General features: G+C 39.6%; 1 protein-coding gene across 4 annotated transcripts in view; it reads left to right on the top strand.

Annotated features, from left to right (window-relative positions):
* The window catches only part of COL14A1 (collagen type XIV alpha 1 chain), a 245298-nt gene that overhangs the window by 109905 nt on the left and 113285 nt on the right, over window positions 1-22108 (top strand). For all 4 annotated transcript variants that reach the window (XM_067711390.1, XM_067711391.1, XM_067711389.1 and 1 more), the window contains exons 20-23: window positions 3892-4021; window positions 9719-9841; window positions 12028-12177; window positions 15269-15385. In XM_067711390.1, the coding sequence (XP_067567491.1) occupies window positions 3892-4021; window positions 9719-9841; window positions 12028-12177; window positions 15269-15385 (520 nt within the window). The remainder of the gene's footprint in view (window positions 1-3891; window positions 4022-9718; window positions 9842-12027; window positions 12178-15268; window positions 15386-22108) is intronic.

Genomic DNA, 22108 nt, shown 5'->3' with positions numbered 1-22108 from the left:
GGTTAAGTGAAGTATTTCTTTATTTTCTAAGTATAATCAAATCTACCAAATATTCCCAATAAAAAGCTTTTGAACTCTTAGAAAGTAAAACCCCCTGTCAAATATTTCATAAGGATTGACTTTCAACTCTGCTCAGAAATATGGAGACGTAGCAATGACATTGCCCTGAATTTTGTTGTCAGGGGAGGGAGGTCTCACATGTCTTAATTTGTGAAAGGCCAATCAGGATTCCAGGCTTTTCTAGAACCTACATGTAAAAATCTAAAACCATGTCCTGAATTCTGAGTTGCAAGAAATCAGAATGTGGCTCAGTCTCTTACAAGATAAGTTCAGGTATTAAGATTAAGCTTAGAAACGTTTACAGCAATCTGACATTGCTGGAACGTCCAAGAATATGACCGTATTTTCTGGCGATTTTGTTTTACTGTATTTTATAAAAATATTGGTCGTCAGGGACTGAGATTAAAACATAACGGCACTAGCCCTACCTAGTCTTTCACCATAGAAGGCATGAAAATCACTGTCTAGAAACAGAACTTTCTAAGATAGGAACAAACTGAGATGTGGGGAATCCTCTTCTACTGTGGAAACAGCTTGCTGGATGGATGGGATCCAGGCTGCTCTGAAGAGCTCTGGACAATAATGGAGCCAGACATGAAGTTGCATTTCTGAAAAAATTAAAAACATGAAGTTCACTGGTTAGATTTGCACCTCATTTACCCATGAGCGTCTTTTATAGAATTGTTTTCTCAACAAAACCATCATCTGCTATGACCTGTAGCATCTGTCTTTAATGGACACCTATCTTTTTTTTTTTTTTAAATTTTATTCGAGTATAGTTGATTTACACTATTGTGTTAGTTTCAGGTGTACAGCAAAGTGATTCAATTATAAATATACGTATATTCATTCTTTTTTAGATTCTTTTCCCATATAGGTTATTACAGAATGTTAAGTAGAGTTCCCTGTGCTATACAGTAAGTCCTTGTTGGTTATCTATTTTGTATAGAGTAGTGTGTGTATGTTAATCTCAAGCTCCTAATTTATCCCTTGCCCCCTACATGTTTCCCCTTTGGTAACCATAAGTTTGTTTTCACAATCTGTGAGTCTTTCTATTTTGTAAATAGGTTCATTTATATCATTTAAAAAAACTAGATTCCACATATGAGTTATATCATATAATATTTGTCTTTCTCTGTCTGACTTCACTTAGTATGATAATCTGTAGGTCCATCTATGTTGCTGCAAATGGCATTATTTCCTTCTTTTTTATGGCTGAGTAATATTCCATCATATATATGTACCGCATCCTCTTTATCCATTCTTCTGTCGATGGACATTCAGGTTGCTTCCTTGTCCTTGCTATGGTAAATAGTGCTGCAATGAACATTGGAGTGCATGTATCTTTTTGAATTATGGTTTTATCTGGATATATGCCAAGGAGTGGGATTGCTGGATCATATGGTAGCTCTATTTTTAGTTTTTGAAGAAACCTCCATACTGTTCTGCATAGTGGTTGAACCAATTTACATTCCCAGTAACACTTTGGGAGGGTTCCCTTTTCTCCGCACCCTCTCCAGCACTTATTATTAGTAGACTTCTTGATGATGGCCATTCTGACAGGTGTGAGGTGATACCTTATTGTAGTTTTGATTTGCATTTCTCTAATAATCAGTGATGTTGAGCCTCTTTTTATGTGCTATTCAGCCATCTGTATGTCTTTTTTTGGAGAAGTGTATATTTAGATCTTCTAAGTGGGCACCTATCTTTACCTTGCTTTGTGCAAACAAGCAGAGGTCAAGTAGAAGGAACTTTGAATGCCCAAGAGGTTTACATTTTATTCTTGGGAATGAGTATCATTAGGATAAAGAGGTTTGCTAGAGCAGTCAAGTGGGGTAGAGGGCAGTGATTTAAAAAGGCTCGGGAAGGCTTCCGTGGTGGCGCAGTGGTTGAGAGTCTGCCTGCCGATGCAGGGGGACACGGGTTCATGCCCCGGTCCGGGAAGATCCCACATGCCGCGGAGTGGCTGGGCCCGTGAGCCATGGCCGCTGAGCCTGCGCGTCCGGAGCCTGTGCTCCGCAACGGGAGTGGCCAGAACAATAAGAGGCCCGCGTACTGCAAAAAAAAAAAAAAAAAAGGCTCGGGCCAGATATTCAGGATTTCAATATGGCTTTTTTTTTTTTTAACCCAATAGCTATGTGGGTCTCAGTTTCTCCATCTGTAAAATGAGAGTAATCATACTTCTTACCTCAAAAGGTTGTGGTGAAGAGTAACTGAATTACTACATTAGAATACTTAGAGTAGTACTTGGCAGATAATAGCAGCTAGCTAAATGAGGGCTGTTATTATAAACCACAGCAACTACTACCTGGCAAGCAAAAATGAGCCCTCCGGAATGGTCCCATTGCTTTTCAGTACCCTACAGGCTAAACTTGATTGGTTCCAAGGCCGTGTGCTTCTCAGTTTGAGGGATGACCTTATATAAGGAACATCATCATGGGTGGTTTGCTAGGCAGACAGCTCGGAACAAATGCCCAGGCTCTGGGCTCCAGAGGGTTATATTGAAAAGAAATGCCCTAAAGGAAGCTGCATGGATAGGCTAAGACAAGACAGGGCAACCACAGTTCTTTCTTTACAAGTTCTTAATGCCAGGGTTATCTAACTCATTTTAGAATAAAACAGAGCTCCTTTTATAAAATCTCCCTCCCAGGACTACATCAGTACCATCCGGTGTATTTCAGTGTCATTTCACATGAGGAGAAAATCATATTACTCTAATATAAATCACTTAATTCAGACTTCCTTTTTCATATTAAAAAAAAAAATCCTGCTTTTAGAGCTTAGCAGTATCTTAGCAACAGCTGCTTCTGAGTTCACCTCGAGGCTTTCGAGGGCTTTTTCCATGATTTATAGGCTCCTTCCCTCATCCAGAAGTAGACAGCATGCCCTTTGCCTGCTGGCATTTTACCCAGCTCTTGAATCCAAAAGCATCTCCAGCTGTCCCAGTCTTGTGACTCCCTTAAATGCGTTTGGGTCAGTTCTTACAACCTAGCATTTTTTCCAACCATGATTAAGTCTTTTAAATGGCCCAGAGATGTGCCAGCATCGCACTGCTGAAGCCTAGGCAGAAAGTTCTGTGGTTTTAGTATTGAGAACATGTGGCTTTTCTGGTCCACATATTCTTTTAGAGATGCCAGGATTCGCACTGCTGAGCCACATGGAACATTGCACTGATGCTCGAGCGGTGTCCACCCCATCGCTGCATTTTATTTTATGCAGCCTTTAGAGTCAGAGGCATGGTGATTTCAGATTGAGGAAGACATCTCCTTTCAGAAATAAAAAAGCTGCGACATTGTTTAGTGTCATTGGTAAATATCTTCCAACTCGGAAATCTTGGATTTAATGTGTGGTAATGTTGTTCTTGGCTAGCATCCACCCTTTTCTAAAATACTGGGATTAGATGATCTCTGAAAGGGAAAGAATGGAAGGCTGAATTTTCAAGAGGATTTCAAGTAGAATCCAATGTGATATGCGGGCTAGATTATAGAATGAACACTCCTAAGCCATAAACACCTGCTTTCCAAAAGGAAGATTATTCTCTCTTCTGGCTGCTTTACAAATACTGAAAAGATGTTGAGAGAAGACCACCCCTTAGGGCTTAAGAGCTTCAAATTTAAGCCTTCCGTATTAGTGATTAGAAACTAAGGAGTGTTCTGAGGGGAATTTCAGAGAGAAATGCTTTTGCATGAATGCCCTTCTTTCTTATCATCACCCTCCAAGCACATCTCCTTGCTTCTAATTATTTCAGCACGCCTACAGTCCCACCGCATTAATAGAGCAGCAGGAATGAAAGTCTTAACTAAGACCACGGTCCTTTGCTTTTCTCTTCAGGTTATGGTGCCTGGAAGCCAGAACAATCTCCTTCTGAAGAATCTGCTTTCCGATACTGAATACAAAGTCACAGTGACTCCCATTTACGATGATGGAGAAGGGGTCAGTGTCTCTGCCCCTGGAAAAACCTGTGAGTGAAGCTTTCCCCCTGTGGTCACTAGCTGACTAATTAGGTGAAAATGCTTGTCCTGTGTAATGCAACCCGCCCGGGTAGCCGCAGTGCAGCGGGGTGAAAAGAGCAAAAATGATTTGGAAAGAGAAAATCCGTTTGAATTCTGTCTTCACACATTCAAGCTGCGTGACTTTGAGCAAGTTGTTTCACTGATCTGGGCTTCCGTTTTCTTGTCTCTAAAACCTAAGACTTAAAATACAACTACATCTTACTCCTCCAGCGTCTAATTCATCCCAAGTCCTGCTGAGTCTCTAAAATACATTCTACGTGCCTATCCACTTTCTCTTCATCTAACTCCATCCCCAATCCAAGCCCCACTCTCCCACTCGAATGAGTCTTCCTGCTTCCATTCTTGGATCCTTTATTCTCCTCACAGCAGCCTGAGAAGCTTTTGAAAACATGAATGATCTCATGTCACACCTTCATTTTAAGCCACCCAACAGCTTCCCATTGTACTCGGGCTAAAATCTAATGTCCTTCCCAGGCCCTCCAAGGCCCTAGGTGACCTGGACCCTGCTCTTTGATCTCCTCTCCTGACAGTTCCCTCAGCCATACCTCCTTTCCTGCTCTTCACTGGACTTTTTAAGCTTGTTTCTGCCTTAGAACCTATGCACTAGCCATTCCTTCCGTAGGAAATATCCTTTCCCGGATGTTTGCCTTTCTGGCTTTTTCTTGTCATTTTGGTCTCAGCTCCATGTCACCTGCTCAGGCTTTTCTGACCACCCATGCAAAGCAGCTCCCACTCTTTCTGATATCATCCTGGGTTGTTTTTGTTATCGTTTTTTTGTTTTTGGTCATGTCATGGCCCTATTTGCTATCTGATACTTTCTTGCTTACTCATGTATTTGTTCACTGTCTGTCTCCCATCCCTGGAGAGCAGCATCATAAGGTCCCAAGACCTCACCTGTACTGTCATCTCTGCATATACCAAGCTCCTACAGTGCTGTGTGGCACAGAGAAGGCAGCACAGCATGTGTGTTGTAGATGTCTTGGTCATGATGATCAAGTGAGAAGCATGCATGAAAACACATGGTCAGAGCACCACAGAGTCTAAGTTGTCTTCATTACTGTTGTGATGCTACTTGCATGAAGATGACCCCAGAAGCTGGTGGCTTAAAACAGCAACCATTTTATTGTATTGCTTGATTTTGTGGGTCAGGATGTTAGGCAAGCCTTGCTGGAAAATCCTTCTGTTTCACGTAGTATTGACCACAGTTACCTGGTGGCTGGGTTGGTCTGGAGGGTCCAAAACAACTTTACCCACATGCCCGGCATCTTGGTGGAGATGCCCAGAGGCTGGGCCCCTTCATGTCATTTTAGCATGTTTCCATGTGGTCTTTCCAGCAAGATAGTCATGGTTTTTACATGATGACTCAGGACTATAAGAGCAAGAGTTCCAAGAGGTGGAAAGTGGAAACTGTCAGGACAGTTAAGGGCTATGCTTGGAACTAGTACAATGTCGTTTCTGCTGTCGTCTGTTGGTCAAGGTGGTCATAGAACCCAATTCAAAGAGAGCATCATACCTTCCACCTCTCAGTGGGAGGAAGGACAAAAAACCTGGGCTGATCTTCAATCTACCACAGTTACTAAGCCATTATGTGTGATTAGGTGCAGAATGGTAGCAAGGGCTGAATTCTCTACCTGGGCACCTAAGTATGGATTTTTTTTTTTTTTTTTGTGGTACGCGGGCCTCTCACCCTTGTGGCCTCTCCCGCCGCGGAGCACAGGCCCCGGACGCACAGGCCCAGCGGCCATGGCCCATGGGCCCAGCCGCTCCGTGGCATGCGGGACCCTCCAGGACCGGGGCACGAACCCGCGTCCCCTGCATTGGCAGGCGGACTCCCAACCACTGCGCCACCAGGGAAGCCCCTAAGTATGGATTTTTTAATTAAGTATAAAAGTTATTAAAATTCTGTAGCTGCAAAACCCAAAGTCCTGACTCTGCTCAGCTGAGCAAATGGGTATTATTAGCTCCTCCTTCGACAGCGTTGGCATCTCCCCCTCCTCCCCGGGCCCGTGCTATGAGGGCCTCCACCCACGCTCACACCAAGCCTGCACAGTTTGCTAAATATCGTCCGGATCAGAGTATTAGCAGCCACATGAGCTGCTACGGCTATTTCCTTAGGGGTCATGTAGAAGGAGAGAAGGAAAGGGAAGAGCAGAGCAGTGGGACAGCACCGAGCTCTTCATTTCACTTTTTCCATATGTTGGCATATTGATTTGATCAGCATATTGGCATTTCTAGCATCTTTTGGTATTTTGCTGCTAAATAAACGGTTGAGAACCACAGACTTAAACAGCAATTTAAGAAGTAAAGAAGTAGTTATTCACCTAACATTTATGAAGCATCTACCATGTGCTTTTTTTTTTTTAACATCTTTATTGGAGTATAATTGCTTTACAATGGTGTGTTAGTTTCTGCTGTATAACAAAGTGAATCAGTTTTACATATACGTATGTCCCCATATCTCTTCCCTCTTGCATCTCCCTCCCTCCCACCCTCCCTATCCCACCTCTCTAGGTGGTCACAAAGCACTTAGCTGATCTCCTTGTGCTATGTGGCTGCTTCCCACTAGCTATCTTTTTTACATTTGGTAGTGTATATATGCCTCTCCTACTCTCACTTCGTCCCAGTTTCCCCTTCCCCCTCCCCATGTCCTCAAGTCCATTCTCTACATCTGTGCCTTTATTCCTGTCTTGCACCTAGGTTCTTCAGAACCATTTTTCTTTTTTTAGATGCCATATATATGGGTTAGCGTATGGTATTTATTTTTCTCTCTCTGACTTACTTCACTTTGTATGACAGACTCTAGGTCCATCCACTTCACTACAAATAACTCAATTTCGTTTCTTTTTATGGCTGAGAAATATTCCACTGTATATATGTCACACATCTTCTTTATCCATTCATCTGTTGATGGACATTAGGTTGCTTCCATGTCCTGGCTATTGTAAATAGTGCTGCAATGAACATTGTGGTACATGACTCTTTTTGAATTATGGTTTTCTCAGGGTATATGCCCAGTAGTGGGATTGCTGGGTCATATGGTAATTCTATTTTTAGTTTTTTAAGGAACCTCCATACTGTTCTCCATAGTGGCTGTATGAATTTACATTCCCACCAACAGTGCAAGAGGGTTCCCTTTTCTCCACACCATCTTCTGCATTTACTGTTTGTAGATTTATTGATGAGGCCCATTCCTGCTGGTGTGAGGTGATACCTCATTGTAGTTTTGGTTTGCCTTTCTCTAATGATTAATGATGTTGAGCATCCTTTCATGTGTTTGTTGGCAATCTGTATATCTTCATTGAGAAATGTCTATTTAGGTCTTCTGCCCATTTTTAGATTGGGTTGTTTGTTTTTTTTGATATTGAGCTACATGAGCTGCTTGTAAATTTTGGAGATTAATCCTTTGTCAGTTGCTTCATCTGCAAATATTTCTCCCATTTTGAAGGTTGTCTTTTTGTCTTGTTTATGTTTTCCTTTGCTATGCAAAATATTTTAAGTTTCATTAGGTCCCATTTGTTTATTTTTGTTTTTATTTCCATTACTTTCGGAGGTGGGTCAAAAAGGATCTTGCTGTGATTTATGTCATAGAGTGTTCTGCCTATGTTTTCCTCTAAGAGGTTTATAGTGTCTGGCCTTACATTTAGGTCTTTAATCCATTTTGAGTTTATTTTTGTGTATGGTGTTAGGGAGTGTTCTAATTTCACTGTTTAGAAATTAATTTAGCTGTCCAGTTTTCCCAGCACCACTTATTGAAGAGGCTGTCTTTTCTCCATTGTGTATTCTTGCCTCCTTTATCAAAGATAAGGTGACCATATGTGCGTGGGTTTATCTCTCGGCTTTCTGTCCTGTTCCATTGATCTATATTTATGTTTTGTGCCAGTACCATATTGTCTTGATTACTGTAGCTTTGTAGTATAGTCTGAAGTCCGGGAGCCTGATTCTTCCAACTCCGTTTGTCTTTCTCAAGATTGCTTTGGCTATTCAGGGTCTTTTGTGTTTCTGTACAAATGCTACCAGAAAACTACTAGAGCTAATCAATGAATTTGGTAAAGTAGCAGGATACAAAAGCAATGCACAGAAATCTCTTGCATTCCTATACACTAATGATGAAAAATCTGAAAGAGAAATTAAGGAAGCACTTCCATTTACCACTGCAACAAAAAGAATAAAATACGTAGGAGTAAACCTACCCAAGGAGACAAAAGATCTGTATACAGAAAAGTATAAGACACTGATGAAAGAAATGAAAGGTGATACAAACAGATGGAGAGATATACCATGGTCTTGGATTGGAGGAATCAACATTTTGAAAATGGCTATACTACCGAAAGCAATCTACCATGTGCTTTTAAATATAAATTAAAAAAAAAAAAAAGCAGGCAAGAGTGGTTTAAAAGTAGCATAGTAAATTCTGCTCTTTAGAGTTGGTTTTGGATTTTGTTATGTAACACTCTAAAGTTCCATAAAATTACCTTAAATCCACCACTGCTGGGGGGAGGGGAGGAAGGCAGTGGGAAGGCAAAGGGGCTCCATCAAGGCTGATGACCTGGACTCGAAGAACTACTTTTAATTTTCACATGTTAAAAATTAGCATAATTTGTATATGTGGGTTCTAAAAAATACAACGAAGTAATGAATATAACATAAAAGAAGCAGTCTCAAGGGTATAGAGAGCAAACTAGTGGTTACCAGTGGTGCAGGGGGGGAAATGTAGGGGTGCGGCGGTGGGAGGTACAAATTATTGGGTGTAAGATAGGCTTAAGGATGTCTTGTAGAACACGGGGAATACAGCCACTATTTTGTAATAACTGTAAATGAAAAGTAACCTTTAAAAATTGTATAAAAATTAAAAAAATTTAAAATAACATAATTTGTAAGAGAGTTCCATGATACACTCACACAAATAAAAACTATTTAAAGACTATTACTATAGAAATATGACTTAAACTTCATTACGGAAATACTATCACATTTAACAGTATCTTTACAGTAAAATTATTTCAAACTGTGTCCTTTGAAATAAGTTTGGATGGTCCACATTTTTTAAGCAGTGGTCAACACAACTAAATTCTCAACAACAAAGTGATAATGATAATGATAATATCCATCAATATTCACAATATTTTACAAAGGTCCTTCATATAAATGGCTTTAATGTTTTGACAAAAAATTGATGGATGATGATATAAAGTTTCAAAAAATATAGGTAATGTGAAGATGAAAGCAAAAAAAATCATCAGCATCTTACCTCTGAGAATTACCATCATTACTATTATCTAATCATCCTTGATACAGCTGTACAAACATCCTTTGACAGTGAAACAGAGTGGTGTGTCAACAGAAATTTTTTAATAAACACAATTCAGTTTTACTTAAAAGTAACTGAAGAAGGAACGCAAATTTCATTGAATGAACCGCTGATCTTCAGAAAAAATTGTTTTACCACAAGAACAATTATTTTCTATTATTTAATATTTAACATAACCATGGATTCTCAAAGGCTTCTTACCATGTGTTTTAGTACATTTCCCTTGTCAGTATTTTTAACATTGTGGGAAGATATCTTAGATTTTGTTAACCACAGGGTAGGTTGTAAAGATGGAAACCACACTAAACCCCCTTTTTTCATTTTCCTTCCTGCCCAGTGCCACCTTCTGGTCCCCAAAACTTACAGGTTTCAGAAGAATGGTATAACAGATTGCGCATTACATGGGATCCCCCATCTTCCCCTGTAAAGGGCTATAGGATTGTCTATAAACCTGTCAGTGGTAAGTCACGCTTTTTAAAAAATTATTGTCTTTCAAGATAGGTTATTTTTGTTTTTACTTTCTATGTTTGGTTTCATCTTTGGCTTTAAGAAATGGGAAGAGTCTCTTACCATTTTGGAAAAAAAAAAAGGCTTTGAACTTATGACCTTACGTAAAAATAACTGATACGCTAACGAGCAGAATATATACTTAGTTTACGCCTGACCTAGACACACCCCAGACAAGGAGCTGCCTAAGCCGGCCTTGACTCCATAGCAGTAGGAAGCTTCTAGGGCTCGATGAGTATTTGGAATCTGTAATCTCTAATTCCTCTTCTACCTCTTCTTGAATTAGTTGGAAAAACTCCATTTACCAACTTTTCAGTCTCCTCATTTTGGAAACTACGTTAAGGTATAAAATTCATCAGAGCCCTAAGATTGTGGTAATAAAAGACTTTCTCATAAACCTCTCAGCCACCTTGATTACCTCTGTCCTTACTTCCCACATCATTATTTCCTGAAGGCAGGAGAATGACCCAGATGGGGGAGATTGTACCCTTGGTCCATCTGCCCGTGGAGACCATGTGCAACTTCACCTGTTACAGTATCATCTCCTGACACTGAGTACTTTCATGAAGTTTAAACAGGAGGCTAAAAATAGATATTATAAGCGTCTTCTCAGTTTTCTGGACCTGGGCCTTCAGTATTCCAATTGTTCAGCAGGAAAGGATTCTCCTATTATTTCTCTTGATTTGGCAGGAAAATTTAAAAATCCTCCTCTGGGTCATTAAAAAGCTCTTTCTGCCCTCAAAAACTCTGTGAGTCTCAATCTGTCATCTGAGATGTAGCTCTTGCCTCTAAAACACCTTCCAGACTTTTCTATTGTGTCCCATTATCTAGGTCCATACAGTTAAAATACTCCGCCTCCAACTTCTCCAGACAAACATATCTATGAACCATAAAAATGAAAGAGCAAGAATATACCATGAAGGCACTAGCTTGCTCAAAACTGATGCCTTGGGATCCAACACCAACTTTTTTGTTTCTTTTCTTTAGGCCTGAGGCACGTGTTCATTTGCAAAACAGCCCTGCTGAATTTATTCTTTGGACCATTCTATAAATACTTACCAGATTTTCTGAGGGAAAATAGCTTTGTTTTAGGCCAGTGGTTCTTAACTGGTACAGTTTTGCTGCCCAACAGAGATATTTTGGTTGTCTACGTTCTATCCCAACTTGGGGTGTAGGGAGTTGCTATTGGCCTCTGGCAGGTACAGTTAAGCATCTTACAAGTCACTGTCGGCAACTTACTCCCCCATAGCTCCAGAATAAAAAATTATCTAGCCCAAAATGTCAACAGTGCTGAGGTTGAAAAATCCGGTTCTAGGTCAAGTGGAAGAACTGTATGACGTCATTTGCATTGAGAGTTGGGGGTGTGGGAAAATCTCTGCTGAGATAACACATACATACAGAAAAATATAAATATATTGTTGGAAGGAGGGGGTTCTGGAGTAAAGTGATAAGTATTTTAGGACCTTATTGAGTCAAAGCGCTCAAAGAATGAGCACATGGGGAAGAGGCAGGAGGTAAATACACTTGTATAGGACATAGCATGGAGTGTTTTTAATGATCAGAGATTCCGCTGGGTTGAAACAGAGATGAAAATGTAGAAGCCCAAAGAAGCCAGATAGTCAAGGGCCTTGGAGTACAAGTGTCATCTGTCTGGTCTTAAAAAGCATAAGAGGAGTGGATAAACCCCATAATGGTAACATATATGCTGGTCCCCCATGTGGCAAGGTATGGCATAGTGTCCATGATAAAATTTGCTGCTAAGGCCACTTGCATGCTGTCCGGGGACAAAGCTAGGTGCCTGAGGTGGGGTGACTGAAAATGACTTCTGTTTAGCACATGCCCCAAAGCCTATGACAACGATAGGAGCTCCACTGTGAAGGCCTCGCACCATGGTGGGTGGTGGATTGTGGGGTGGGCCAGCTTCTTCAAGTACTAGGGGAAGAACTAGTTGCCTAAAAAGAGCCTTAGGCTGGGAGTCAGGTATGTAAGTCTTGGAGCTAAATGGGGCTAGATTCAAACCCCAGCTCTGCCGTTTGCCTTTGGGACAATCTGAAACACAGTGGAATAAGTACTGTTACTTCAGGAGTGTTTCCATTTTTCCACATTCTGTTATAACTGAAATACACTCTTTCTTCTTAGTTGCTGGCCCAACGCTGGAAACATTCGTAGGGGCTAACATCAACACCATCCTTATTACAAACCTCCTCAGTGGGATGGACTACAACGTGAAAATATTTGCTTCCCAGGCCTCAGGTTTCAGCGACGCTCTAACAGGCGTGGTGAAAACACGTAAGACTGATGTCCTGTCACTTCAGCCCCTGCATGTGGTTTTGCTGCTTTGTTTTCCCTATAACTCAACCCCTGCTTCAACTTGGCGGTTGGTTTTTCTTTTCCTCAGCCTTGCCCTTTCTGGATGGTGTTTCGTGGAAAGAAAGGTGTGCTCCTTACTCAGGGCTATAGTTCAGAGTCCTGGTTGGCAGACGGAATGTCAGAACCTGGCATTCCAATATATTTGATGGTGGTGGATGGGATTTCCTTCTGGGAAGTCTTTGCTGGTATTTTTCAAATTAGGTGAAATTTTCCAACCAACCTGTATAGCCTGATGCGGCCAAAAGCTATCAAAGTTGAGCCGGGGGAAATTTGCCTTTTCTCAAAGCCTTTGCCCCTTCTCTCTCTCTCTCTCTCTCTCTCTCTCACTATCTCGTGTGCGCACACACACACACACACACACACACACACATACACACCCCATCCATAAAAGATACTTGCACCACTCAAAAGACTTCCTTCTGTATCTTTGAAGGGTTTACATGCTGTCTGCTCACCATCTGGGACTTCTCCTTGGCATGCACCGCTCGCAGACACCCATGGCATAATACAGTGTTTTCCAACTCCAGCACATATGTTCCATATTCCTGACGTTTGTTATGCTTCCACACCATCTGTTTAATATATTTCTTTAAATGGACTTACAGTTTCTGTTTTTTTTTTACTTAAATGCTTTTAAAACCCACAAATGACTCTAAACAGAAAACCAGTATTTTCAATACATGTTAAAGGTTAATACATAAATGACCAAAATAAACAGGGTTTGGCTGTGTGATCACTGAAATTATCCTGAGTGCTATCAACAGTACATGCCCCATACTCGAGAATGATCATCATGGTATAATCAGAAGTATAAACCTTAAATCTTCTACTTATTAGCTAAGGCCTTGAGCAAATTACTTAACTTCTCTGAGCCTAAATTTTCTCAACTCCGAGATGAAGACAATCATAACTGTTTACAGGCTGCTTGGCAGGATTAAAGAGATAATGTATAAAAAGTGTCTACCATATGGCAAGCACTCAATGAATAGCCACTATTATTATTGTAATAATTGTGCTTTATGCATTTGGGCCATATCTCACTCTGACTGCTAATCAAAAAATTAATCCGATAAAAGGAATTTGTAAGGATGAGGCATATATTAGACCAAACCCCAAGCCACCTATATCTGGCAACTATGTTTTATATAGGGCCTATCCTTTCATTAGAGAAAGCTTCCTGAATTCTCTTTTATGGAATATATTTAGATTTTAAAGGCTAGATATGGAATCAATTTAATCTCAGAAGAAATAGTCTCTGTCTTCAACAGACCTAGGAAGGCTTTGGCCTGTGGTTCTGATCTCGTACTTGGCTGTTGAAATGATACTGTTTTAGGTACTACTGTAAACTGCAAGTAATTTCCCTGTGTTGTGCCATTATAGCAACCCCTCAGTCCCTCCTTAGGAATAGCTTGGAGTCCCCTGTGCATTTCCCTACCCTTTCTTACCTCTCTCCTCTAGTTTATCTTCATTTTCCTCTCCAGATTACCCTTTCTGTTTGTGCCATGTTTTATGTCCATGATTTTCTATTGGTCTTTCTTCTCCTTACTCTTTCTTGTCTCTTTTTATCCTCCTTTCTCTGCTCCCCTCTTCCTTCTGTTTCATCCCTCTTCTCCCCTTTATTAAATGTGGTGATTATTCCAAATATATTTTAAAAGACTGAGGGTATTGAACTGTTTTATAGTCTACCCTTAAAGTAAAAATTAGATTGGCTTATTATTTGTTTTCTCTCTTTCTCCCAAGCAAGATAAAACCCCATACAATGGCAAATAAATTAATTCAAGGTGTTTTTAAAATTTAGTGTGGTTATATAAATCGTTATTGATTTCCTTTTTTCTTGGGGGGAGAGGGTTGTTTAATTGGCCTTAGGGAAGAAGGTTTTCCCTTGCGGACCTAACAGAAAGGAATAATGTCAAGATGCAAACAGATTAGTCTAGATTATCTCTACTGTCTTGAAAAGTAATTATAAGCTATTTTTAAACTTTATGAAGTCGCTAAAAGAGAGGGGAAGTATGAGGAAATGATGTGGATGAAGTCAGAGGTCATTAGAGAAAGTAAACATTCTTAATTTTCTGCTCTTTCTGCTTGGCTCTAAGTGATAAACACTGAATGTTTAGTCCTCTATTGTATTGGAGAAACAATATTTTTACTGCTTCCCCAAATAAACTCCCTGTGAATCATTTTTGAATATCACAGCGTTTGCTCTAAGAGTATAAGAATCTGTGTATTTCTTTTGATTATTTTTTATCTGTGTAAAATCTTTCCTTTTTAAATTTTCAAATACGTATCCATTCTCATTCAATCATGTTTTGAAGACCAGTCGGTGTGAACTGCTTCTGTCTGAATAAGACTTCCCCTTTGTCTGCTTTGCTCTTCCTTTTCATTTAAACCATGACTATCTTTCAGTGGTTGATGAGTGTATATCGTATTAAACGTTTTTATTATAAAAGTATTATATATTAATTGTGGAATATTTTAAAAGCACACATAAATAAAGAGGAAAGATTTAAAATCACCCATAAGTTTACTACCCTTGCTTCTGGTCTTTTCCAGAATATATATTTTCTTTTGTGTTTGCAAATAGCAGACAGACCCTATCATACATCATGTTTTGCAACTGTTTTTTTTTTTTTTTTTTTGGGGTACGCGGGCCTCTCACTGTTGTGGCCTCTCCCGTTGCGGAGCACAGGCTCCGGACGCACAGACTCAGCGGCCATGGCTCACGGGCCCAGCCGCTGCGCGGCATGTGGGATCTTCCTGGACCGGGGCATGAACTCGCGTCCCCTGCATCGGCAGGCGGACTCTCAACCACCGCACCACCAGGGAAGCCCACAACTGCTTTTTTAAGTTATAAAATAGTTAATCTTTTGTGCACTAATTTATTGTGACTTTACGAATTTCCCACCACTGGCTACGGAAATTTGAATTCGAATTTTACCATGTTAATTCAGACTTGGGGACATTTGTGGCATTGTCTGCAATATGACATAGTTATGTTTCTATTTCACTACAGTGTTTTTGGGTGTGACCAATCTTCAGGCAGACCAGATCCAAACAACCAGCGTGTGTGCTCGCTGGCAGGTGCAACGTCATGCCACTGCCTACAGGATAGTTATCGAATCCCGTCAGGGTAAGTGCAATCCATCACATATGTTTTTGTCAATACTCATGTACTCTGTGCCAATCACTGTGGACAACACACAAGGAACATTAGACAAAAGCATTCTTTTGAGGAGGCAATATTATGTTATGGATCGTGCAGGGGTTTGGAATCAGGACGGCTGGTTAAGCCAATTTTTTAACCTCTCCAAACCTCCATTTTCCCATCTGTAGTTAATGGGTAGAACCGTAGTGCTGATCTTGTGGCATTCTGCTAGGATTAAGCTGAGAGAATCCGTGTAAAACATTTGCAACAGTGCTTTGCACGTATTAAGCACCCAGGAAATGTAAGCTGCTATTGGTGATAGGAGCTGAATAGGCAGGACTGGTAACATATGTTAAAATTATATGGCGCTGTTATGTTGGTCTTTACTCCATGGGGATCTAGGTTTGACTCTAATGTTTTTCTCAGTGATTTTTTTTTTTTTTTTTACTTTTGCGGATAATTGATGAGCAGCAAACCCTCATTCAGGAGATGATATGAGGTATCTATGCTATCATGGACGGGTTCTTCAGCGTCACGGCTCTCAAGTACATCTACAATTTGGGACTTGCCTTCAAAGTTGAAACACTAAAAATGTCTGCTTATTTTCACTAAAAGTATCAAGAAGAATGACAAAAGACTGATTCCCCAAAAATGAGTTTATAGGGACCATTAATCCTCTTTTCACATTATCAGCATGAGTAATATTCAGAAGATGAGATCCAATAAATGAAAATTACTTTAATCAGATTTGTATTATCAGTAGAAGAGATGCGTCTTGTTATTTTGGGGGAGGACATAGACACTAGAGAATCCCAGATGATTTTTTTTAACCTTTCAAACTTGCTAATAAGATCGTTAAATATTTTTTCTTTCTGGGTAAATGATCATGGTTTCCCCATTTGAAAAAGCAGAAAGAGCTAATTTTTCGGGTCTGGATAGGACTGAGTTTAGTTCGTAGCCCACATCCCTGGCTATAACTACATTCAACATGCAGAAATCCCACTTTTGATCCAATCCAGAAAGTGGAAAGCACAGTTTAGTAGAGTGCTGAGAGTGTTTGGAAATATGCTGAAAATACGAGACTAGGAGATGAGAACAGGAGAAGAGATTCCTGCCAACACCAGCCAAGGCATTGTCTCCGCAGGCGTGCTTAAGCTATTAATTCCTTGATTCCCTGCATGTGATCCCATAAGGGTCTCTTTAGCCAGACTGGCTAAGCTTACGGGAGTGGCTTTAATCTGGAATAAACATTGAATAAGGGAAAGTCAGGACAAACCATATGGGTTTTATGGTGGTTTTATGTGATTTATGGGATGCTTAAGCAGAATTAGATGAAAGATATGCAAGTGTTTGAGAAACAACTATAAATCTTGAGGAGTTATGTTTCATTTATCTTTTTAAGGCTAGCTAAGTCGCACTTTAATATAGAACGGTTGACATTTATCACATTTTGGTAGTATTTGTTAAGCTTTAACAAAATAGTAGCTATAAAAATCACACTTCCAAACTACTCCAGAATATTTTTATCTTTTATATCATTTAAGAAGTTGGCATTGAGACATAGGTTCCTGTAGATATTCACTGGCTTTCATTAAAAATTATAATTATATAGATTGACATAAAGATATCAAAACTGTCTATCACGGATTAGTGAAATCCATCAGTTTATTATTATTATTTTTTAATGATTTTACTTTGGCATATTTGCAAAATGGCACTGGGATTCTTATCAGAGGATGTGATTGACGGGTCTGATAACATTGATCTGGTAATTTAAAACCTCAGTATGCTCTTTCTGATGCCAAGATTTTTACTAGCAAAAAATGCAAGTCCCTATTTCCTTCTTCCAGTTAATTTGTACTCTCCCAGGATTGTTTTCAGGCTGCCAAAAACCTCTTTGACTGAGCCTCAACAGTCTCAATTCAATAGGAACGGACAAAAGTGTTGCTCAATTTATTTTTCATCAGCACTTATAGCTGAGAGATTTATAAGCCCAGTTAGCCTACATCTTACTCACTCAGGTGTCCAACTGAATATTATTAACCAACTAGACAGCAACAGATTCTAATGGATGTTTGGGGTGGGGAGTTAACGTGGGGAGAGCAGTAGGGAATATGTTTAGACATTTTAACTTACACAATTTAGGTCAGGGAATAGTCTTTCCACATTGGAGTGGGGAAGAATTAGGTTGAGTTTCTTTATCTCACAGAGAAATGTGATCATTATCCTGATCACTGCCTTCGAAGGACTTGTGATCAGATGCCCCTTCTTCCATGGGCTCATAAGTCCCAGGGCTCCCGCTGTTTTAACTCTGTAATATCTCTCACTGGCTACATATGCTACCTCTGCAGAAATTTTAGCCCTTCCCCCTCAATCAGAGGAGAAACTAGAGAGAAATGGGACCCAATTCCTCCATGTGATGGAGAAAAGCCTCATCCCAGGCTGGCTTGTTTATGAATGTCTCTGCTAAACTCCTACTGTTTGACAGGTAGTTTTCTCAGTGTGTGTGTGTGTGTGTGTGTGTGTGTGTGTGTGTGTGTGTGTATTTCCCATGGTCTGATCAGTGCACTTTTATCCTGAGGTGAAGTCGGTGGGTTTGCGTCTGCTCTGACCACAGCTGCTGGTCAACTTTCTTCTCTGGGCTTCAGTTTCTCCTAAATGACTTCTTTTGAGGCTTTCACCTGAGGTAATACCTGTAAATTTCCAAGGTTTTGTGAATAAAGCAGCAAGGCCGTATCATTCAGGTTTGCTTGTTTTGTTTGGAAATGGTAGAAACACGAATAAAAGGGACTTAAGCGAAAGGGTCAATTTCTTGGCTAACATACTGAGAAGTTCAACAGTATCTGGCTTTAGGCATGTCTAAATCTAGGTGTTCAAACAGTTTCATCGAGATGAAGCCTTGCTCCATGCTTCTGCTCTGCTCTCCTCTGCCTTCGTTCTCAGCCAGATTGTGAGTTGGCCCCAGTCTAATCCAAATTACATACTCCTAGCTTCCAGCTTAATAGTTTTACTGAAAAGAGAACTCCTCTTTCTCAATTATTCCTACAAAAGTCCAGGAACTGAGTTGTATTGGCCTGGTTTGGGGTCACATGCTCCTAAATCTGTCATTCAGTTCAAGGGCATGAAATAAAATTATGGGTGAAACCTGGTTACTTCCCAGCCCTGTGTCTGGAGGGGGAGGTGGATGTTCTTATTCAGTCCTTTCCAAATCAAAAAGACTCAGAGCGGGGAGGAATGGATTCAAAGAAAGAAAGTTTAGATGCAAGACAGGCAAAAACAACAGCTGTCCTCTACCCGTGTAAATATTTTGACTTTTTTTTTTTTTTTTTTTGCGGTACAAGGGCTTCTCACTGCTATGGCCTCTCCCGTTGCGGGGCACAGGCTCCGGACGCGCAGGCTCAGCGGCCATGGCTCACGGGCCCAGCCGCTCCGCGGCATGTGGGATTTTCCCGGACCGGGGCACGAACCCATGTCCCCTGCGTCGGCAGGCGGACTCTCAACCACTGCGCCACCAGGGAAGCCCTTGACATTTTTTAATTGCCAATAAGGAGAAAAAGAAAGGTTACCAAAAGAATCACGTCCTCTCAAGAGAGACTGAATTCAGATCTGCTTTTGAGTCAGTCATCCACTTTCCAAATTAAATTGTAGGCTTTTGGTTAATCGTAGGACAGACCAAAGTCAGAGACTTTGGGGTGGTTTTGAATAATTCAGGACCCCATGAGAACCTCCGTTTGTTCTGCAGATGCTCAAGAGTTCTGTCTCTCTGTCCAGCTGTTTCTGAGTTGAAGTGACACCCGAGGATGAATGTAGTTTTTCCCTTCAAGTTCATGTATTTATACACCACATGGACCACGATACTGTATTCCCTCCCTAATCGCATTAACTTGGTGACTTTCTTTTTAGCCTGATTTTTTTAAGTTTCAAAGGATGCTCAACTTGTCTTCTATCTTTAGGTACCAAAATGTCAATTCTGCTGTGTCATCCGTTAACAAGAATAGAGAATTGCAGCATAGTGGAGAGCCTACCTTATCAGGGAACAGATCCCCCCAAAATGATCATATGAAACAAAAACCTATTCTCAAGATTAAACTTTTTTTGAAGCAGTGATATTATGCTTGGGGGTCAGGGTATTTGAAAGACCTGGAGAGTGGAAGCATATATCATCAAATTCCAGCTGACTATCCTGGATCCTGGATATTACTTGCTTGTGGATCTCAGTAACCACTCATAGGACATTTTGGGGAGTCAATTTGGTGTCATGATGATCACTATGACAGTAACTCAGAGAATATATTTAGCCTTGCTTCATAAGAATGAATGCACAATGACAGATTTTTTCCCCCATTCCAAAAAAATAAATTTAATTCCTGGCTTTTGGCACAAGGTGTTGAGGAAATTAATCATCATTTGATTGCGTTAAATGTTTTTCTTTAAGGCAAAGCCATTAGACCTGAATCACACATGCCAAAAGCAACATGGATACATCCCCATTCATGTAACCCTTCATTAGCACTGGGATCAAACTGATACTGTTTCCCATTAATTTTCCTGTATCTGTTCCAGTTTTCCAATGATTTGTAGATTTTTTGTTTTTGGTTTTGTAGTAGTAGTGAAGCCCATTTGTATTCTATTGTCAAGGGTCTGTGACATGGGTATTCATGAGAAATAGAGGAAATGACAGAAAAGTGCATTTCTAGGATTGATTCCTGGAGAGTCCTGGAAGCTTTTATGGAGATAGAGAAAGATGATCTATGCATGGATTTGGGAAATGTTTGTATTACAGGTGGCTCACAGAAGCTTGCAGGAGGCTCCAAAGAGTGGTTAATGGTCAGAAAGAAGCAGCTATTATGGGGTTCTGAGCCTGGGAACCACAGACTGAACTTGGACATCAGCAAAGCAGAGGGCAGGCTTTACTAATACTTTCTTACTATTAAACTCCTTTCACAGCAATACATAATCTCACAAACACCTTAACAATTTTTGTATTTCATTATTTTGAATAATATATGATAAAATATTGAGGTAGACCTTAAGTCATTCCACATAAATATATTACTAGAGATTATATTATGTTCACTTTTGAAACTCTTTAATATTCACAATTATAAAAATACATTTCAAATTGCTTTCAACAAATGGCCTTAATTTCATTATATTTTAAAAAATCAGGATTTGTCCATAGACAAAATTTTAAATGACATATATCATGTTTGTTCTGACATGTATGTTATAATAAATATATTTTTGTTCATATATGTATTTAAGATATGGATTGAAATTTACTAGGTATTATACTTTCAAAATAGACCAAAATCACTTTTCAGCATTTTCGTGTTTTATGCTTAAAAAAGCAATTTTTTTTTGCTCTTTTTTAAAATTTATTTATTTTTTATTGAAGTATAGTTGATTTACACTGTTGTGTTTGTTTCAGGTGTACAGCAAAGTGATTCATTTATATATATGTGTGTATACATATGTATACACACATGTATACATATGTTTGTATGTTCTTTTTCAGATTCTTTTCCCATTATAGGTTATTACAAAATATTGAATATAGTTCCCTGCAACTGGTATTTTTAAATATTTTCTATATTTTCATATTTAATAAACTATAACATTTTGCAGGAGTTCTCAGAAATATGTATATTTAATCAATGTAGTTTTTAAACACTGGTTTTTAAATTCCTAGAAATAAAACTATATAAGGCTTTGACTAGCATGCAATTTGTGGATCAGATGAAAATCAATCTAGAGGGAAATTTGCATGGTAGTTTTTTTCATGGTAGCAGGGATTCTTCTTCTTAACCAGTTATCCATGGTTTATTTATAAAAAATAAATAATGGTTAAAAAATAAATAAATAAACACTCTAGGCCTACGAGAAATACCAATTTTAAATTCTTCAGTAATGGAAGCCACCAAGGTAGGCAGCTGTGACCAATGGAGCTATAAAGCCCTGAGCCACGAGGACTCATGTGATCTCCCTACTATCATGCTTACTAATGTCATATGTACTCAGCAGCTCTCCAACTCTTTCATTTTGAAAAAAATTGTATATTTAACTTATTTTATGATATATTAATGGAAATTAAAGCAACATCCTCTGAGACTGGGCTTCAAGTTCTGAATTTACATTTCACTTCTGCTACTTAGTGTATGGACTTGGGTAAGCTACTAACTTTCCTAGCCTTCAGTTTCTTGTCTTTAAATTGGGGATAATTATAAATATTGTAAGGATCCAATGAATTAATACACATAAAATCCTAAGAATAGTGCCTGGTACATAGTACGTACTCACTAAATGTTGGCCATTACTACCTTTGCTCTTATTTTTATCATTAAATACCAAGCACTGAACCAGGTACCATAGTGAGCTCTCAGGAAGTGACTAATATAATTAATCCAACTTCTCCCACTCTCCAAACCTGAGGGCAAGCACTAATTCTTCTAAGAAGGCAAAGAAATTTTGCTGTGGATATGGGAATGAAGAAATTAGCCAACAGTTAATCAGGCCTCCTAAATTCTTTGTCATGCCTCTGCCATGGTAGAGCCAGGACAGAGAAGGTGGCAGTGGAAATGGCTGTGTGTGGCATGTCTCCTTGGTAGAACAAAAAGAATATCGGAACCAGGAGTTGGGAGACCAAGATGTATGGGATGATTTATGGTCGTAAGCCACTTAAGCGCCATGTCCTATGTCCTCAATTAT

This window comes from Pseudorca crassidens, chromosome 17, assembly GCF_039906515.1.
Source record: "Pseudorca crassidens isolate mPseCra1 chromosome 17, mPseCra1.hap1, whole genome shotgun sequence".
Classification (NCBI taxonomy): domain Eukaryota; kingdom Metazoa; phylum Chordata; class Mammalia; order Artiodactyla; family Delphinidae; genus Pseudorca; species Pseudorca crassidens.
This window is presented reverse-complemented; position numbering and strand designations above follow the sequence as displayed.